The sequence below is a fragment of the Suillus subaureus genome, assembly GCF_016647635.1.
Source record: "Suillus subaureus strain MN1 chromosome Unknown BJ212scaffold_121, whole genome shotgun sequence".
NCBI lineage: Eukaryota > Fungi > Basidiomycota > Agaricomycetes > Boletales > Suillaceae > Suillus > Suillus subaureus.
The window spans coordinates 1-21354 of record NW_024538677.1 but is presented as its reverse complement, the minus strand read 5'-3'; the positions used below and the strand labels follow the sequence as shown (position 1 = coordinate 21354).

The following is a 21354-nucleotide window of genomic DNA, read 5'->3' as shown; positions in this document are numbered from 1 at the left end:
GGGATCTATTGTCAATGACCACTGTAATACAATCTGAGGTACAGAAATAGAATGATCACAAGAAATCTTACCATTTTTCTAGTGTATCAGTTGTAACACACTCCAAAGTTTGGACAAGGTGAAGGTATCATCTTCCTCAGGTTAGACCTTCATATTGATCAAACAGGAGTGGCACAATGCAGATTTGAACTAGCTGTAGGGGTAAATGTTGATGTTAAGTGTCTCATACACATGGCACTTATAAGGTCGAAAAAAGAACCTCAGCAATTGCCTTATAAATGCCTTACCTTATTGGGTGGATTGGAAATAGAGTTGAAATCCTGTCCTATATGGGGTATTCATACAAGCTAGGTGTCACATCAAACATCAAAAAACATATGGTATGTGTGTCACATGAGGTTATATCAATACCTGCTTACCTTGATGGGAATGATAGACACCTGGAACCTTGTGGATGACTCACAAATAGACAGCTTGGTTAAAGACTAAGATAGATGGCTTCTGCTTGAGTCAGCTGCAGGGTTCTGTCTCCACATACTTTAACCAGTTATGTCTAGAATGGTTTGTGAAATGGCCAGAAGTTGGCATCCATTTCAAACACAGCACAACTGGAATATCCCTTACTGAGGCTGAATTAACAAGTGAACAAACAAGAGAATTGGGTAAACTAGTTAAGCAGCATAAGGAGGTACAGTGGCTCAAAAAACTGTCCACATGTTTTTGCATTTTTTACTATTTACAATATTGTGTGAGTGTCATATCCGCATATCTGGATCTCAGATCCGACCCTTATCTCATCTCAGATCCACATCTTATCTCCCTCCAACATCTCGTTATTTAATCTGTCCACTCGTCTGGTCCAGTCCACAACTCATCCAAATCCACAGCCAGCACTCATCCCCTTTCAGTAACCCCCTAACTCTGGTATTTCAGTTATCTGTATATCCATTGAAGGTTCAACAACTCTGCTGGGCTTGCAGAGCTAAAGAAAGAAAGAAGGGGCTCTCACTATGGGGTGAGAGGAAGGCCTACTGACTCTCTAAATGTTGGTCGAAGTGTGCCTGGCAATACATTCGACCCTTGAGGGAAGCAAGGAAAGCAAGATCCACTGGGTGACACCAGGTCAACTCTGGTGGAGTGCACTGAAAGTGCGCACATGGGGATGTAGAGTGCATAGGAGCGTGAAGTGTGGGAATATGGCACATGCAGTGCACGAACCTATAAATGACTGGTAGAAGGTGTGAAGGCATGAGCTAAGACTGGTGATGAAGAGACTGATGATAATAGACTGGGCTGAGGACTAAGGCGATGACTGAAGCATGTTGACTGAAGATGATAGATTCTCACTCTAGATGATGACTACTGGATGGTGGTGCTAGGTGTCTTCTCTGGTGTGGTTGGTGTATTCTAAAACTTCCTCAGCAACAGGTAAGCTATGCCTAGGCATGCTCCCAGGGCTCGGAAGCAAATAGGGAGCGCTCTAAGTATGTAAATGATGTAAGGAAGGGTCCATGACAAAATATAGTGTCATACAATGCCAAATATAGTCTGATAATGAAAATAGATGAGAAAGGACTCACTAGGGAACTGGTTGGACGATGGATGGATGCTCTGGGACACTGTGCAACAAAGTGCAACCAAGCGTGGGAAGAGCGCGCTAAGTGCATGCATGGGAATGTGTCGCATAATGCGGGAAAGTGTCATGCCTCTGGTGCATTTCACAGGAAAGTCATGGGTAGTGAGTTGCACACTATACCAATTGTCATGAGTCATAATATGGGTGATATACGCCTAGAGGATTCTTGTTCCCTACACTGTCCTGCTCCCTGATCCACTACCTATGTTTCATTTCTGTTTCATGATTTGTGATCCATTTCTACTTACAAATAGACTATCCACATGCTTCGTACATAGCCTTGGACTCTGCTGATTGATCATTCCGTTAGATACCTATAGTATATAACCTCCTGTAACTTTCTGTAGTACCTCAGTTCAAATATCATCTTAGTTCTACTCATTCCTGTCCTCTGGACTTGAGTATCTCTACTCTCGTCACCCTCTGAGACCTAGGATTGATTCCTATAGTCTATCCATATCCACCTCTGTCTCCGACAGTCCATTACCATTAGTTTCTAGTCTGGACTTGTCCAGATTAGCCCTATGATACTTATCCCTCATCTGGAAGTCATCCAGATCCGTTACACTACTTGTCCAACCTTCCGGATGCGTTAGTCTTGCCTTCCTGAAATAAGGGGCAATACTTGGGTAAGGGGCACAGCATACAAGCTGAGGCCAAAGCCCTTCAGATCCAGTTATCCTTTGAGTACGACCTTAACAGTGAGAATACATAAAGACCTCAGTGACATGCTAATACCATATTGTAGTGCTGCTTCAGGGCTTTGGATTGAGCACCACATTGTGAGAATCAGAGGAGATATGGTGGAGATACAAGGCTTACAAAATCATGACTCATGCGGACAGTTTTTTGAGCACATATTAAAACTATATAAATCATCATTTATGACACCATAACAATCATGCCACCATTAAATAAATTATAAAGTGGTGTCATTATGTCATTTTAAAACCATATCTAACTATACAAACCAAAAATTTCCATATGTCATGGTTATATTCACCATGAAAGCCACCCCCCCTGCTCAAAGGGATAATATCCTCTCTCTTTCCTATTCTGGCCTCTCTGCTTGTCAAATTTCCTCTAGAACTGGAGTATCCAAGTCTACTGTGGCCAAGTTCATCAAAGAAAGTCACACAGACAAGGAAAACTTCTGTGAAGGGCGTCCATCCAAGCTCACCTCTACTGATAGGAGGGCTATTATTCAACATATTACTACAGGAAAGGCTGATAATGCTGTCCAGGTCACCTATTACATCAATTCCACCATCACATTCCCCATCTCTTCACACACTGTGAGAAACATTCTCAAGACAGTTCATCTCAGGTCAGTAACAAGGAAGAAAAGGCTCTTCTCTCTATCACACATATGCAGAGATGACTAGCACCCTTCTTGTTTCACATATATACCTTGCCATCTGACCCAATCATATTTATTGTGGTCTTATATGATCATATAACATGCTTCCAGTCCATGTAATCCAATTCTGATGGGCTAAGGCAAAGGTTAGTCATCTCTGCATATGTGTGATAGAGAGAAGAGCCTTTTCTTCCTTGTTACTGACCTGAGATGAACTGTCTTGAGAATGTTTCTCACAGTGTGTGAAGAGATGGGGAATGTGATGGTGGAATTGATGTAATAGGTGACCTGGACAGCATTATCAGCCTTTCCTGTAGTAATATGTTGAATAATAGCCCTCCTATCAGTAGAGGTGAGCTTGGATGGACGCCCTTCACAGAAGTTTTCCTTGTCTGTGTGACTTTCTTTGATGAACTTGGCCACAGTAGACTTGGATACTCCAGTTCTAGAGGAAATTTGACAAGCAGAGAGGCCAGAATAGGAAAGAGAGAGGATATTATCCCTTTGAGCAGGGGGGGTGGCTTTCATGGTGAATATAACCATGACATATGGAAATTTTTGGTTTGTATAGTTAGATATGGTTTTAAAATGACATAATGACACCACTTTATAATTTATTTAATGGTGGCATGATTGTTATGGTGTCATAAATGATGATTTATATAGTTTTAATATGTGCTCAAAAAACTGTCCGCATGAGTCATGATTTTGTAAGCCTTGTATCTCCACCATATCTCCTCTGATTCTCACAATGTGGTGCTCAATCCAAAGCCCTGAAGCAGCACTACAATATGGTATTAGCATGTCACTGAGGTCTTTATGTATTCTCATACAATATTGTAAATAGTAAAAAATGCAAAAACATGTGGACAGTTTTTTGAGCCACTGTACTCAAGTTGTTCACATCAAGAATGGTTCAGGGCTTACATGGAGTGATAAGAACAGTGCAGGCATATCACCTGAGACCCAGCATGTGTGGGATGATCTTGTTAAGGTGAGTACTCCGAACCAGTGCTCTCATATCCTACTGACTTTTTTCAATGCAAGGCCGATCCTGGTGTTGCCCCCTTTCGTAACAAAGGCTTCATTGACTTCACAAAAATTGAGAGCATGTGGGGCAGTAGCAAGGGGGCCAAAGGCAAAGGCACCCATGTTCACCAAAGGAAGAAAAAACCTGCCTCTTCAGCCATTCCTTTCTCCAGTGGTTCCATGCTTCCTCTGCCACCTCCTAGTGCACCCTCCATGAATCTCAATTCACTCAACACTGCTGCAAACAATATCAATATCATGACCCCTGTCAGTGGCCAACCATCTTCTCCCTACCTCAATTCCTTCATCACTTCCACTAACCCTGAGTTGGCATTGACTAGCACCAGCCACAGCAAGCACAAATTTAGTGCACTTGGTAGCACTGAGGGGTTACAGAAGAAGCAGTGGGCTCTGTCTACAAGTGTGCAGGCCCAACAAGATGGCAACACTGCACTGACATTGCTTGCAAGTGCTGTTGGAGGTTTGACCAAGACTTTCACTGAGACCTCCACCTTGCCCCCTGGATATGTCTTACTGGTTGAGTCACAGTCACAGGCCCCCCTCTCTTCACTAGCTAAAGCCACCAACCTTATCTGCCAGCTCCCTGACTTGTCACAGGATGACAAGTTAGACATTCTCAATCACATGTTGCACCACAAATGCAAAGCAGAAATGTACATATACATGACTGATGCATCGCTCAGGGCTGGTTCTTGAGAAGAATGCTCCAGGAGATTCACAAGGGTAGAAATGAGATGTCTGTCAATCATTGATTTCAGAAAGTGCATAGTAGTTCCAAAGTGCATAGTAGTTCCTAGCCTAGATCACTTTGTTTTTCTAACCAATCAGTACATGTTTCATTAGCACTATTGATTCATTGGCATTGTACAGTTACTGTACTGCAAAGATTCTATTGACCAGGTACAGGAAGGCCATGACATACATGATCAGTGCAATAATCCTCCCACATTGCATTGGCAATCTCATCTTGACATTGCTCTGCTCTTTGCTACTCTACTCAGCCAACAGGGCCTTCAGCCAGCTCTCCAAGACCATCATCACCATCACCAGCAAAGAGATCCTCATCATATTCATCATCAAATATAGAGGGTTCATATCTATGAATGAAATTGTGCAGAGCACACAGCACTGAAGGCACATGTGCTTGAATGTCCATGTTATACTTGGGTGGTAATTGTAAGATGCACCATTGGCACTTCAAAATGCTGAAAATGTGCTCAACTATGTTGTGCAAACAGGTGTGCTGATGGTTGAACAGTTCTTTGGGGTTTTTGGGCCTACATAAGCTTGTCAGATATATTGAACTATATGGAGATAAAAATTGACTTATGCAACATTTGCTTGATACCATTCCTTGAGGTGATAGCAGATGTTGCAATATGAGACCAACAGTGTGTTGGACGACCCAAAGCCAGCATCTGCAAGGAAGTAAGCCCCTTCAGGCATCCACAGGTCATGTTGCTGTGCATCATACCAGAGTGAAGCACCAGCAACTGATCCGTCCCACCCACAAAGTGAATAAATAAATAAGAAGTCAAAGTTGCATATGAAAGGGCAGTTTTGAGATAGGTATCCCTTCCTGTTTTGCATGGTATTATGGTCTTCTTGTGCAGAGAACATGTGAATGTGAGTGCCATCAACTGCACCAATACAGTCTTGGAAGTAGTGGTACTGTGAATCATTGCGGATGGTGTTAGAGATGGGCGTGTCCTAGGTAGGGAGCTGAACCTGGGCATTATAGAACATAGCTGCTGAAAAAAAGGCAAGCAAGTGCCGAAAATATCTAACAAGAGTTCAGACAATCAAAAAGACAGGAAATACTAGATTACTTACCTTGAAATAGTACCTGAAGAACACTGGAATCGTTCACCAAGATGATGGGTTGAGAGTCTTGTCACACAGGCATATAAAAATATGCCTAGTTGCTCCTCCACTTTTACACCGTTGCAAGACTGATTGAACCTGTTGGCTTCAAGGACTTTGACCAGTGCCTCAAAAATCTCCAAGCTGACACCAAAATTGTGCCTTATGCAATCTGGGTGGCCTGTGAGGAGCTCACAGACCCATGCATGGCCAGTTAGCACTGAAGTGTGGTATGGGATGTGGGGAGTGGGAGATAAGAAGATCAAATGATACATATATACCATTTGGGAGACAATACAGGTTACAATTATTGCCAAACAACAATGGTGAACCTCCTTGCACTGCCAGAGAGTGAGAGCGGCTTGCTGGTTAGGGTACATGGCATTGATGCTTATCACTGCACCTTTGATACATATTACTGGGCCTTTGATAACCCTTGATATCTGGGATCTCCCAGTGGGTCATGTGATGGCATCACATGATTTCTATTTTATTTTTATTTTTATTTTTATTTCAATTTTTGGTGTCCATACAGAGCCTAAGATTCTGGAACAGGTTTAGCTAATTCTAATTTGAAACAGAGTAATGAGCCAAAAAATGCATTCTGTCCTTAAATCACATGATGAACCAGTGTTTGAGTGAGGTCTGTCTTATATTTTTCTCTGAAACCTCACATATGCAATTTTGATATACACTACTTGCTAGGAAAATACAACAGTGTTTTTTTATAAAGTGTTGTAAAAGCAAGGTACCTCAATTTTCAATTTCATACTATCTCTGGCACAGAGTTGCAAAATGTTCCAAGCAGTTTTTCATAACACAAGAACTACACAACATTAAAATAAGGAAACAGTAGGAGTATGTAAGATTTGATACAGACTTTAAGGCTATGTAAAAAAAATAAAGAAATTTGTCAAGGCTACATTGCCAGAGAGAAGCCAGTGCAAAACAGCATTTGAGCACAGAGTTGCAAAATTTCTCACCCACATAGAAGTCATTGTGTCACACTATGTCATGCTGCAGTTTTAATTCTCCAGTGAATGAAACTGACACATTTGACAAGGATTCTGAAGGCTTTTGTTCAGTGTTGAAACTTGTATTTCTAACATAAAAGTATGTCTATGTTCTCCAACTCTGAAGGTTCAGCTAAGCCAACAAGTGCTTATATAAATATTTTATTTGAAAGCACAAAACAAGAAAGTGGGTCCATATTCAAGCAAAATGCAACTAACAAGAAAGCTAACATAGTGATTCTTTTTTGGGCAATAAACCTTCTGAGGTCTAATCAACTGAAGCATGCCTTTTGAATCTGTGGGCATAACAGGGCAAGTATGAGTGAAAGTACCCAAGACTTAGGAGCTTGACAATGCTAGCACATGCTTTCCCCCCAACAGAAGATAGAAAGCGATGACTTACTTGATCAGCATACAGGCAGCATTGCATATTGCATGAAAGGTTTGAGCACTGGAGTATCTTGAAGATAAGGTGCCATTATGATGGCATGTTTGTGCAGATAGCCAGCAAAAGCATCCCTGCTCCATCTCCCCATTGCCTTCACCATTTCAAAGGGTATGCCATGGAGTAAGTACTCTAATGTCCCCCAAATCCATATCCCATGACCCTTAAGTGGTTCAATTTGAAGACGCCAAGAAGAATGATCCAGGCCTTGCAAGAATTTGGACTGAGTCAGAGGACACAGACCACTGCAATGCCTCCAACTAAAAAGTGCATCTGAAGATGCTAGGGTGTTCACTTGTAGGTGATTTGCTAGAGCTGCATTTGGATTGATATTGCCTGATTGCATGGTGAAGTACAAGTCTTCTCCTGTGGTGGACACTTTCAACCTCAGTAAGTGCAAGATGGTTACTTTCAATCCATGCCTATCTTGGGCATAGTCAATGTTGGATACTTTCACATGGAGACATGGTTTGAATGCTAATAACAAGTGAATGGTGACCTCCCCCAGTCAAGTGAGGGAGAAAAATGATGTCACAAGACATGCCCATACAGCAGCATCCAAAGGATCTGAGAGAATCAGAGACAACCAAATCTGGAGAAGAATTGAAATCATGAAAGAGTGTTACAAACTAGGATAGTTCTAACAACAGACAACTTGATAAGAGTTTAGGACCTCTGCAGAGATTCTACATGAGATGATAAGTCAAGTGTTCGATGTAAGCTAAGACAGAAGGAGTGCTTCTATCTTAAAGTACAGTTCAGATGACAAGAGATTGGAGGTCTCAAGCAAAGGATGTTTCAGGTAAAACCTAGTAAGATTAAAGTGAAGAACTACAAGGTACATCATTGACTATATATAGTAAACATAAGTGGTTTAGGGCAGGTGTGAGATCAATGATGAGTCAGAGATAAAAAATGACATGTCAGTGATAACAAGAATAGATCATCTAGTGATGGCAACAGCAATCATGATGTAATACAAGATATGAATCAGGGATAAGTCTAGCAGCAGCATCATGTGGCTTGTGACATAATACAAGGTAAAAAGAGAAAATGAATAGGGGCATACATGATTATAACAAAGGGTGGCATTTAGGACGTTTGGAGACTGCAGGAGTGAGGCATGTGCTACCTTCTAGAGCCAAAACCACTTGAGCTTGGTTTACCAACCAGTCAAGTCCATGAAGCATGTGCCAGGCATATACACCATAGTAATAATTCTCTAAAGTCTTCCCAGCATACATCCTAGCGCAGTTTGTGATGAATGCTAAGATCAAGACAGACAAGGCCAGACCTCATTGTTCCTCTGGAACCCCCTGGGCATCACAGAAAATGTGAAATGCTAACAACCCAGAACCATAGGTTTTGTGCATCCTGGATGCTAGTGAATGTCCTATCACTGTGAGTATGCAATTAAGATCATCCTTGGATAAAGGTATCACCATCCTGTTGTAGTCATTCCACAAACAACTTTGTACAGGACACCATAGATGCAAGCGGTCACAAGCCAAACAATGTGGCCATAGCAAGGAAGGTAATGGCATCAATGAAGAGTGGTAGGGATGAGGACCCATAATGTTCAGCAGGAAGACCAAAGGTAAGACCAGTGTTTGGAAGCATGATAGCCTAGTCTTTCCAGTGCTCTTGGAACTGCCATAGCTCATCTCCAAACTTCCACTCCTTTGACCTGTCAACCAATTCATCAAGATCTGCATCTCTTCATTCATCAGGGTGTGAGGAAGATGTTAATCCAGACAAGGCAGATGGGGTGGCATCAGCAAGCAAACAAGCAAGCTCTGTGGGGAGTTCAATGTGCGGGAGCCAGAGGTTTCTGGGAGGGAAATGCCCACACAAAGGACCATCAGCAGGGTTCTCTCTCTCTACTTGGGATGTAAGAAAGATGAAAAGACATGGAAGAGCCAAGGGGTTCAAGCATGGAGAGCACTCGCCTAAAAACACAGTTTGTTGCCCAGTTCCTGCTACATCTATTCACCCAGCCTTTGACAACCCTGAGGTTGTTGCAATGCAATCTAAAATGCCCTCCCCCAGGTGGTAACCCAAGGTGGAGTATCATAAGGACGAGCAGCTCAAACCCAACTGCCTTGGACCACCCAATGTCTTTGGCCCCATTGATGGTGTGCCACCCGGGGAGTAACTTCCAGGTGTACCAAAACCCATGGATAACAATTGCAATTCCGAAGCCAGAACTGGCGTTGGAATAGGCATGCACGTTGACAATGTGGAATGGTTGTGGAATGAGTCGTTCCAGGCAAGGCCATTGTAGTTGTGTCTGCCACCAGATAAGGTCATCTTTAAGATGTCTGACTGGATGGTATGGCACAAAAGGATGACTGGCAGTGACACCCAGCATGCTTTCCATAGAGGTGAGATAGGCTTGTCCAATGGGAATAACAAGGCAGGCATGTAACAACTTGCCATATAGTTCCCGGACCTGGAGAGGCACATGGGTCTCGTGCAATAACCAAGCCATGATGGCTGCCAAATACTTCCTCTTCTTCAACTCTCCCAATCCAACAGTGAGATGAACAAGGTTCCAGAGAAGACCGATGAACAATACCTCAAATGTGAATTGTGCGTCCTTTGAAAGTTCCCAGGGCATCCCCAGGGGAATGGATGCATCATCAATGTCCTGGAAATTTGATGTGAAAACACTGTCTTCACTTGAGTGAATGGAGGTGCATGGGAGATTGAGAATGGGAAAATGACAGTCTTCAGCAAAGACTTCAATGCTTCCGTCTTCAAGTGTGATACCTTTGAACCATAGATGACCCCTGGTTTGACAAAGACAATCACCAGATAATGTGGTATGTAAAGCCCTATGATAACTATTGTATTTGATATGGTGCACACACTGAATGTAGAAAAACAAATGGTCATCAACCCATTTAATAAGAGGTCCCAAACCAGAAGCTCACAAGAGGTCCACTCTGGCATCTGCAATGTATCCACAAGCTCCAGCTGATGGACCCATTCCAAAAGATGTGCAGGTATCAACACAAAAGGTGTCCCCATCCACATGCACCACAGCAGCAGGCCATTGAGAAGCATGTATTGGGACCATCCAATATGCTTCTGCAACATCCCGAGTGGCACCTTGAGAGCCAGGAGGCACATTACAAATGATACAACAGACTGTGTTGAAGGTACCCCATGTACAGGGAAATTCATCAGAATCCACAGTTGAATTAATCAATAGTGAAGGGTGGCAAGGAGAGGGTGACAGAGGGAAGGAAAAATTTTGGATGACACAAAACTTTCCTGGTTTTCATGGTTTCAGAATAATTGATACCAGAGAAGTTTGAAAGTCCCCAATGAGTGAATGGAGGTGCAAACAAGTGAAAGGACTGATGTAATGTCCTGTACTGAACTCACATTGTAGGATGCAGGCAAAGGTGTCCCAATAAATGACAAGAGAGATGTGGTTTGCAGGGACTTGAGATGCTAAGATAACAGGCAGATGAAGATCAAAACCATGCCAAAAACCATCAGGGATTTTATTGTAGCAATCCAGCAGTCCATGCTGAAGCAATAGGGCTTCTCACATGGAGGCATTATATGGGCATATTGGTTCCATTTGCCTGAGTTCAAGGACAGTATTGAGTGCTGTGGGAGTTGGAGAAGCATCCCGAACAGAGGTGACATTCATTGTGGGAGCAATTGGCACAGAGAGGTTTGTCAGAGGAACAGACCAGAAGTTGCTTGTTGACCCATTTGCTGATGGTGGCATGGATGTTGTCCCATAGATGCTCAGCAGAGCATTCAACAAACAAGTGTTGGTTTCTCCTGAGGCAAACAGCACACACTGTGGGAGAATGTTGACCATGTGTGCTGTTGGAAAAACCTGAGGAGGAAACGGTGCCTTTGGTAACACAGGAGTCTTGTTGTATCCTAATGGAGATGCAGAGTGCTTGTGTTCCACAATGGAAACACATTGCTCAACACCCTGATGAGCTGGGGAACATTTAGCTCATCTCCTGCAGTTGAAGTTAGACTTGTCAACATGTCCAGAGGTGTTGAGAGCTTGTAGATGCTATAGATGTCACATAAAGTATAACCCATAATGCATATCACATACCACATATTGCATCACACATATCACACATTGTATATCACAAATAGTGTAATGCAAAATAAAAGGTCATAGAATTTATTAGACACTGTCATAACATGAAGAAATGAACAGCTGACCTTTGTATCATATTCCCAATCTGCACACACCTGCTTAGAATGATAAAGCTGATCAAAGTTGCAAGAGATCTCAGCTTCATCAATCAACACAATGTTCCAAGCCCCATCAGGTTGTGTGAGTGCTTGGGGCCATGCTCAGTGCTGTTCTTCCTGGTAGGTTAAGAGTGCACACAGCTCAAATGGTTCATCAGAAGTCCAATAGTTATGAAGCATCAAGGTGCCAAAGAAACTGGCTAACATGCAGATGCAGGAGGGAACCCAACCACGCTGCTCAAGTGAGTTGATGAAATGGGGTATGGCCCTAGAGAAATCCAAGGGAGCCAGCAGGTGATCTGGAACAACCCCTGTAGTGGGTCAAGCAGCACTGGCAATAGTCCAGGTGGTGGTGCCCTCAGGGCCAATAGTGGGTACCATGCTGTCATTGTCCATGGTTTGAAAATTCTGCCATGTGTCCACAAGACCAAGATTAGTCCAGTAGTATAACTTGACATATTGAGCTTTGTCCAATTTCTGAAGCGCGAAATCAGAAATCAAAACAGACTCAGCAGCTCAGGTTGGGCAAGGTGGTTAGGAATCGGAATATGATGAATTCTGTTCTTCTTCCGATCTTCTTCAGCAATGACAGCATCCTGCACTTTTTACATGGCCAGCTGCAGCTCTTCTTCCTCTGTGAGGAGGCGTCCTTGTTCCTTGGCCTGTAATGCAGCAGCATCAACTTGTTGTTGCCATTGAGCTTTCAAGGTGTTATTGGTGGCAGTCCAAATGGTGTGTAACATTGCGGCCACTTGAGCATCATTGGTCACAGGACCTAAGAGAGGGGCCCAACTGGCCTGAAAATCCACTGAGGTGAAATCAGGGCACTGTTCTAAGTTAGGATCAGCTTGGAGTTGATGCATTGTGAAAAAAAAAAAATTTAAGACTATTTTCAGTTAGGATAGAGGTAGCTTGACGATTGACAACAAGATGAAAGATTGGTAGTTGGGTGCTTATGCCAGGCTAGTGGTAGTGAAAGAGAAAAATGATCCCTTAACCTTACTCCATCCCTACATAGACCTCATTCTACACATGTGTTCATGCCTCACACTTATGTAGAAACCAACTTATGTACTGTAAGGTATTAACTAGATAGGTATAATATATCATGGGTGACATTTGAGAAAGCCTCTGACCCACTTCTCGTGAGGCCCAGTTTTGCCATGGTGACACAATACTATTATATGGCTGCCTTGCTTCAAATTGTGTGCTTGCTGAGTGGATGCCCCATGGAGCTGAGTGATTTGATCCAGTCAACAAGCACATTTTCTGATTCCAGTGATAGGAGCTGTTGCTCAATATGAGCCTTGTGGTATGACTGACTCTTGCCAAAATACCACCACTGATGGGTGTCATATGGGATTTTGGGTTCTGTTGCAACAGTGTGAATGTTAGGAGAAGGAAAAGCATGTAGAATAGTGCAGGCATGTTGAATCTTATCTTCAAGCTCTTGAGAAAACTTGGAGGGTCAGTTTCTCTTTGGCATGTGACCAGCACTGCAAGACTGTTCACAGATATGAGTGAGTGTGCGCACATGTGTTAGCCAAGTTGCTGAGTGGTGCTTTGCAACTCCAAACACAAGCTCACCCCTCCTGTCACATTTTGCATCTCAATAGTACAATATTTATGGCTCTCAACATAACACAGTTTTCATGTCAGAAAAAATTAGAGTAGTGTTAGAAGGCAATGTAGAATCACTAGTAAAATTCCTGAATTTTTTGGCACATGTAATGGCTCTCCTCTGACAGATTGGTGCAGAAAGTGTGTGTACCACATTGTATTTTGCTGCTGCAAGCACTTCCAGTTCATTTTTCATGAAATAAAAAATAACTATAGCAAGCTATATACTAATCATCCTCTAGAATCATTATGCAAAGGAAATGAGTGGAAGATGAGTATGCTATGTTGTGATTTGCAACTCTGGGCCGAAGATAGTATCTTGAATGCCCATTGATAACTGTACTTATGTAATTTTCTGGTGAGCTGGTCTGACTGAAGCCTTGGCAAGTTGACAACTTGAAGGACATGCGACATCTGGCCCTTGAAGCTAATGCCCATTAGGGCTGGTCAATTCTAAAATGTCATTGTCAATGTCAACTTGAGCTTATGGTCACCTCTTGTAAATTACTTAGGCAGACCCTAAACCTTTCCTGATTTGGCCACTACCATGTCAGCTAAACCATTGCATGGGAGACGTTCTACACAGTATCCTTGTCCTAATTCTCAGGCCTCTGAAAGTTAACTAACTACCTGAACCTTGCCATGAGTGATCCTCATTGTATAGAGCCTCTGAAAGTCAGCTACCTAAACCTTACCATGTAATATTAGTTCCTAAACTTTTTCATGGATTATTCCTAGTAAATCTTTCCATGTAGTGTTGCTTCCTAAACCTTTCCCTAATCAAAGTCTTTTAATAATCCAGCTTAACAAGTCTCATCAGTACCAGAAGTACTGTGTGCAAAATTGCTCAAACTACTCAAAACTTGCCCAAGCAAAATATATGGGCCCTAGTTGACTACAAGTATCATGAACAAAAGGTTTAGGAGGACATTTAGCAATAGAACATAGGTTTAGGTAGTTAGTTAACTTTCAGAGGCCTGAGAATTAGGACAAGGATACTAGTGGGATTCAAAGCTGGTCTTGAAACTTCCCTGAAAGCATTAACAAACATGCAAACTTTTTGGAACCCCAGCAGCAGGCATCAGAGTCTGAAATCAAAACTTCATGCTACACATGAATGATGCCCCCAATACGCCCATCCACTGTAAGACATTCAGCACACCTCCAACAGCTTTCTCAAATATCTGCTGGTCTGAATGAGCCAGCTCCAACCACCACCGCAACCACCACAACCACCGCAACCACCACAACCACCACAACTACCACAACCTTCACATGGCAGGGGGAGGGCTAGAGCTAGGGTGAGGGCGAGGGGTACCACTATTGTGACTCATGGGAGGGGAGGAGGAGGAGGAGGAGGAGGAGGTACTAACCATCCAGACCCCCCCCAATATCAACATGCAGCAGATCTGAATGATGGAGATGCCACTCTGACTCCTGGGGATGATACCAACTTTGCCCCTTCCAAGATCAGATGGGAAACTGTCAACCATGATCGCACTACCCCCCTTGTATCCTGGCTTGCTGTGCATTCACCCGACTGTCGCATACTCTTCTCCAACAACAAAAAGCAATGCGACATGACAATCAGCACTGATCATCCTTCTGGCAGGAGTAAAGCCGAAATCCACCTTGTAATCACCAAACATATCTTCGCCAATGACCCAGTATATGGGCCCCAGTATGCTGTAGAAGAGAATAGGCCAAAGTTTGGACAAGCTGTTGCAAATTGCCTTGCATAGTATGTACTTTGTTCCTGTCTTGTCTGTACATACTAATGACAAAATCTCAGTCTCAGGGGGAAGTATAAGGCTGCAATTGCTTGGTTTGGGATGACTGGTGCTGGTGTCAACCCTCTCGACCCTCAGGCTAAAGTAAATCTCCGAGGTAAGTTTTGTTTTAAATTATTTAAATTATCTTATCAAACTAGAAAAATCACAGCACAAGTAGCATCTGAATTTCCATGGTTCAAAGACCTTGATGCATTGTGGAAGGACAACCCTGCCTTTTCTCCGAAGACCTTCTCCTCTGTTCCTGGCAAAGATCATGCTGGTGGCCTCCACACACTCACCCAACCTAAAACCAAACTGATTGCCTCTAGCTCTGTGGTATGCTCGCAACCAAAGGGGAAAGAGAGGGCTTTAGATTTTGATCCCAACGACCTCCTGGATGATGATGCTCCTTGCGCTACCACCTCTAACATACCCAACCCTCCTGCTGACAGCACCCCACCTGCCACCTTTACTGAGGCCTATGACCCTGCACATGACGACTATGACCCTATGTATAACAACTACAACCCTGTGCCTGAAGAGTTGGACTACACAATGGGTGGTGGAAATTGGGATGGTGGTGCTGAGGACTTGGAGATGGAGGAAGATAACTATGGGGATCAGAACAATACTCAGCAGTGTCTAAGCAGCAAACACCCATACCAAATGTCCCCCTCACTACCCCCTACCTTCAAGCCATTAAATCATGCCTCTGAGTATGATCACCATGAAGCAGCTTTCACTGGCAAGTCTCATGTCAGTTGTGCCATGAATCATGGCCCCCCTCATGCAAAAAAGCCAACATCTATGGCATCCTCATCATCCAATACCCCCAGCTCATCTGCACAGATGTTCTCTTCATTGTCCCGTGTAGACTTACAGCCCTCACACCGACAAACTCAGCACAAGCGCAACCTTTCAGGGTGTGTTCAATCGGGAATGTCAGATGTGCTTGACCAGGTGGGATCTCTTACTGACAATATGAGTTATATCTACTCTGCAAAGGCAGCTTCCTCTGAGTATAAAATCGCCAAGGTCAATGCTCTCTGCCAAGAGCGCGAGCTCCAATTCCAATGAGACCAGGGTGCAATAGAGCATGATGAAGCTGCTTCAGTGCATGTGCAGTCACAGGAGGCAAAGGCACTCGAGCTTCATCTTCTCAAAGCACAGGCCAAAGTTCAGCCTGAGAAGGTGGCTGCCCTTCACCTTGAAATCAAGTTGATCAACCTGAAAGAAGCATCTTCATCAAAGGGGGGTTCCTTGTCCACTTAATTCATAATACATTTGTCTGTCGTTCACGTCACATTGATATGCGCATTCCTAATCTCATTGTTGTATGTCCAGTATGCTTTACATGTTGTGTGTTCCTACTGTTACCTGTTGCACCTTGTCTGCTCCTGCTCTGCCTGCCTCCACCTCTCAAGTGTGACAAGCAAGTGGTCCATCAACCAACTGTGAGATGCCTGTCCAGGAGTTCCTGCATATGTTGTATCACTGGCTCCGTCCTCACCAACATCCTCCTCCTCCTGCTCCTCTACAGACCCATCCTGCCTCCTGGCCCAATCTGTAGTGTTGACATGACACCATTCCTCGAACTGGATGACCATATTGTGGAGGATCAAGCAGCACATAATCCAGTACAAAGTGTACTCAAGGTGCTTCTCAGTCTGTATCAGATGTCAAAGCTCATGGAGGGACTGAAAATGGCCTTTGAGTGCCGCAAAGGCATGCTTGATACGAACATGGACCTAAGTCCAAAAATTAGTAAGTACATGCAATGAAAAAAAATAGTACACATACTGTAGACAGATTAAAGTTGAATTTTTTTTGCTCCCACTTCAGTGCACCATTGCACGGCTTCTTGAATGGCACAATGCACCAGGTCTCCAAAGGGTAAGTGCTATCGGCCCAGATCCAGTGCTCGTCTCCAAGGAGTGTCTCATGCTCTTGAAAAATGCATGTCAAGTGGAAAGCATATGCATCATGTGCGCTACCAATGTGGCCGATTGAATAATTCACAATAAGGAGGTTATGAGGCATTACCACTACCTATAAGAGGTCTACCAGTTGAAATTTGAGAAGAAAAACAACATACCTGGCAATTGAGGGAGAAATCAGACTTGCAGTTGTAAAATGTGTCTCCAAAGAGCCCCAGCTTATAGCAGAGGTTAACCATAGAGCCATCCATAGCAAAGATACCGTTACACCATTGTGGGCAGATCTTCGAGACATAGTCTCAGGCACAAGCAGCATCATTCAAAGTGAGACTTGGGAAGAAGATGAATTCATCATGATGCTCGAGTAGAGCGATCATGACACGATTGGTGCAGTTAGTGACTGATCCAACACTAACACCCGCCCATTGGCAGATGTATTCATTAGCTATCGCATTGCCATAGTGACCTGCATGATTTAGAAAGATTACAAGCTGTAGGGTGATGGGAAGCTGACAGTTGTTTGAGTGGTTTTGGAAAATGGGACTATTGCTGATATAGTCGAGGATGTCATCGAAAATGTCAGGGTATACATGCAATTTCTGGTGAAAGAGATCTGGGCGATGGGCAGCAAAATGAGGTAAGAGCTGAATCTGTGGTGCACGCATGGGGGGCTCATCAGGGCGATGGAGGACTTAAGATTGAGCTATCAGAGCTGGATGATTCAGAATCTTCTGTATTACATCTAGCATGCTCTATATGAGCCAATGCAACTTGCAGTGAAGCAGCATCTAGCTGGTGTAAGAGGTCTTGACACATGGATGTTCGAGGCATTGCGTCTAACCCTAACCCCTAATCGTCGACTTGTATGCGTGGCTAAGGTAATCGAGCGGAGTTTAAATTCACACTTTGAAAAGTTTCGCAATTCTTTCAAACACTTTTCAACGCGCTTTCAGCGTGTTTCTTGAATATTCAAAATTTTACTTTGAATCCCACTACTGTGTAGAACGTCTCCCATGCAAAGGTTTAGGCGACACAGTAGTGGCCAAATCAGGAAAGGTTTAGGGTCCGCCTAAGTAATTTACGAGAGGTGACCGTAAGCTCAAGTCGACATTGACAACGACATTTTAGAATTGACCAACCCTATTGCCCACCAATCCCAATGCGTCGGCTGCTATACAAGCTGACTTGTTCAGCTGTTACGTGATCCGTCCCACCGTGAAATAGCGAGTTCCATGGAATGGTTTAATGAAACGTTTCGTTATCCGTGCGTCCTTCTTTTGCATACATATGAATGATTTACATAAAGGGCGTAGCTCACCGAAAGGATGACAGATCTAGGCTTCGAATTGGTCATGGCGCTAATCTTTGATCAAGAAGTGCACTAACACCGCACGCGCTTGCCTTGTTTTGATACAGTACACGGATATTCTAGCGCCCGACAAATGCATAATAAGTTCTAGAATCCCATGCAGGGCTTCGTCAACCATGCCTCCCTTTGCAACGGAGCCGCTGCTCACCACTGATGTACCTTCTCCAAGTTCTACAACCACAATCCACCCTACATATAAATACATGTGTCCGTACTCCAAACACAAGGAGGGCAGGAATTTAGTAGTCTGTATTGATGGATCATCGAACCGGTTTGGACTGAAGGTGCGTATGTACTTGATCAAGTTTCTCTGGCTAACAACTGCGCAGAACACCAATGTCGTCGAACTCTACAGCCAACTTGTGAAATCTGAAGCCCAGCTCACTTATTACAACAGCGGAGTGGGCACGCACGCCCGGCCAACGTGGCGCTCTCTCACATATGTTCATTATTGGCTGAGCAACAAGGTGGATTTGCTTATTGCTTGGTATGTGGCGCGGTTCAACTCTATATAGTATTATTGAGCATGATTCAGGAATCTCGAAAGAGTGATACTGGCAGCCTATCGATGGATATCAGAAAACTATCAAGACGGTGATAGAATTTACCTTTTCGGTAGGTTCTCGTGTTAGACGCAGTGATGCCCGAGATAATGTCTTGTCATAGGCTTTTCTAGGGGCGCTTACCAGGCCCGAGCAATTGCTGGAATGATACACCGCGTGAGTCGTGCGAATTGACATGCTAACCAAAAAAGGACGATTTGTTATAACTCTAGGTCGGCTTAATCCTCCCCGGCAATAACGAGCAAATACCATTGTAAGGATAGTCACATCTCGTGCCATCGCTTCCTTCTCATCTCGGCGACATTTAGCGCATTCGAGCTATACTCGAAAATAGATGAAAAGGCCTCGAAGAGAAAAAAATCTCGGCGCAAACATGCCTGGGCGAATGAGCTTGCTGAAACGTTCAAGAGCACATTCTGCAGATCGCACGTCCACATCCATTTTATCGGCGTATGGTAAGACATTGACCTTTGGAACATGGTTGATATTTATTTATTTATTCATGTTAAGGGATACTGTTTCTTCAGTTGGCGTTGTGAGGGGGAAGACCTTACCTTCAACTACTAACGGCGACCACCATATGTGCTATTTCAGACATGCTCTTGCTTTGGACGAGCGGCGAGTCAAGTTCCTTCCTGAGTATATTCATGGTGCAAATACAGAAGGGTCCCATTCCGAGCGCATCAAGGAGGTCTGGTTTGCAGGTAGTCACTCGGACGTGTACGTCAAATGCCTTAAAATATCTGTACCTTTGACTCAATAACGGATATTTCCAGTGGCGGAGGCAATCGACTCAACGAGAAGCTTCAATCAGGTGACATTCCATTGCTATGGATGCGAAAGGAGGCTGTCGAGGCGGGCTTGAGGGTGAAGCCCACGGAAGTCGTCTGGAAGATGGACGACTTGCAGAAGAGGACGTTCGAATCACTACGGAGAACATGGTGGTTACTCGAATTCGCTCCTGTCAAGCGGGTTGTTTATGGCACTCAGGACAATCACACATTTGGGTATGTGCTGTGAGCCTTTTGATGTACATCGATGAATTCATTCAAATCTTCTGAAGACTCCACCGTGGCGCGCCTCGGGTGATCCTCCCCGGACAGAAGATTCACGCTTCTGTCCTTTTCAAAGGCAACTATCGAGCCAAGGCCAAATTCTGGAAGGACTTCGATGTATGGCCAGAATTGATGTACTGGAATGATCCAGTCAGCCAAGACCGCCTTTCCAAACTGGGTCAAGTGTGGGAGAAGGATATCTTTGATGCATCAACCGTGCCCTCACTTTTAAGAGATATCCAGTTACATGGAGTGGAGTGTTTCGACGCAGTTGACCGACTAGCATTCATGGCTTCATTTGGTGAGTGTTTTATTTCTTTATTGCAATTTGTCTTCTGAGCACTTTACAGAGCAAGGAAGGGCTGCGATTAAAGAATCAGACGGCTGGGACAACCAGTTAAAGGAGTTAGTCCGTTACAGCGATGATCCGAAAGTACGTGTCAGTGCTACCGTTGCACTGAGCGAACTCTGTAAGTCACAGTGAACCTATTGCACGGATGTCCACTCACTTTCTACAGTGCCTCAACTTGAAGCGCGATACTTGGAAACGGCAGCCGCTGACGTGTTGAAAATGCTGGCGAGCAGGGACGATATCAATCAGATTCGAGCTTGCAAAGCCCTTCCCGCTCTAGTTAAGCATGCTGCGGTAGGGAACGAGATCTTGAGCGAAGCAACATTCCAGCGTGTACTAGACCTTGGAGGGGTCTCCGACACTGAGTCGTTGATGGTGCAAATTCATGCATCACAGACTTTGTCGTTACTTGCTCGCAATAGTTCGTAATTCAACCCACCGGAACGATATTCATTTTGTGACTGGGATATCTTCAGACGTCTATCAACCGGCTGTGACAGAAAAGGCCGCAAAGGGCATCATCGATCTTCTCGGCAGCGAACGTGAGTTTTCGATCTGAACGTGCTTTTATACGTTCAAGCTGACATGACCTACCGCAGACGAAGAAATTTTGGTAGCAGCCTTACGCATACTTGCTGCCCTTGTCCATGACGGTATTTCCGGTTGTTCTTTGAACGCAGGCGTATGCCTGACAACCCGTTTCAGAAACAGCCCAAGCTAAGGTCCTAGAACTAATTCCTACGCTTATCAAACATTTGAAGCAACACGACTTTTACATCTCACCGCCGGTGGGTAATGTTATATGTGCATATGCAAGACACGGTAAGTTTCCTGTGCCATCGTCACTTAATTGATGTGCTGATAGCAAGATTCAGATAAATTCCGTAAGCAATTACTACAACCAGAAAGTGATTTTCTCGCGCTTCTGGTCAACATGTTGGAACATCGCTTAACCGATATTGAGGATCCTGCCATCCAAATCCTGGGCCAACTTGCGAACCATAGTACGACATATGCACTTGCACTCATATGTAGCGCCTGACAAGTGGATTTCCAGCTGACGTTCAGGGAGACTTG

At 44.0% G+C, this 21354-nt stretch overlaps 3 protein-coding genes across 3 annotated transcripts; 2 read left to right on the top strand and 1 right to left on the bottom strand.

Moving 5' to 3' along the window:
* Positions 1 to 12214: 12214 nt before the first annotated feature.
* On the bottom strand, positions 12215 to 12472 carry BJ212DRAFT_1287515 (uncharacterized protein; the record flags this gene model as incomplete). The annotated part of the gene is made up of 1 exon (XM_041331992.1): positions 12215 to 12472. One exon carries the CDS (start codon positions 12470 to 12472, stop codon positions 12215 to 12217), a length of 258 nt encoding a protein of 85 aa, XP_041185839.1.
* Positions 12473 to 14689: 2217 nt separating this feature from the next.
* On the top strand, positions 14690 to 15277 carry BJ212DRAFT_1205714 (uncharacterized protein; the record flags this gene model as incomplete). Its single annotated transcript, XM_041329155.1, has 3 exons — positions 14690 to 14970; positions 15022 to 15125; positions 15171 to 15277. Coding segments are annotated over 3 exons (492 nt in total), but the record flags the coding sequence as incomplete, so codon positions are not given.
* A 3233-nt stretch (positions 15278 to 18510) lies between these two features.
* Positions 18511 to 19890, top strand: BJ212DRAFT_1287536 (uncharacterized protein; the record flags this gene model as incomplete). Its single annotated transcript, XM_041331993.1, has 8 exons — positions 18511 to 18591; positions 18637 to 18794; positions 18843 to 18922; positions 18974 to 19026; positions 19083 to 19123; positions 19179 to 19325; positions 19381 to 19588; positions 19675 to 19890. 8 exons carry the CDS (start codon positions 18511 to 18513, stop codon positions 19888 to 19890), a joined length of 984 nt encoding a protein of 327 aa, XP_041185837.1.
* Between the last annotated feature and the right edge of the window lie 1464 nt (positions 19891 to 21354).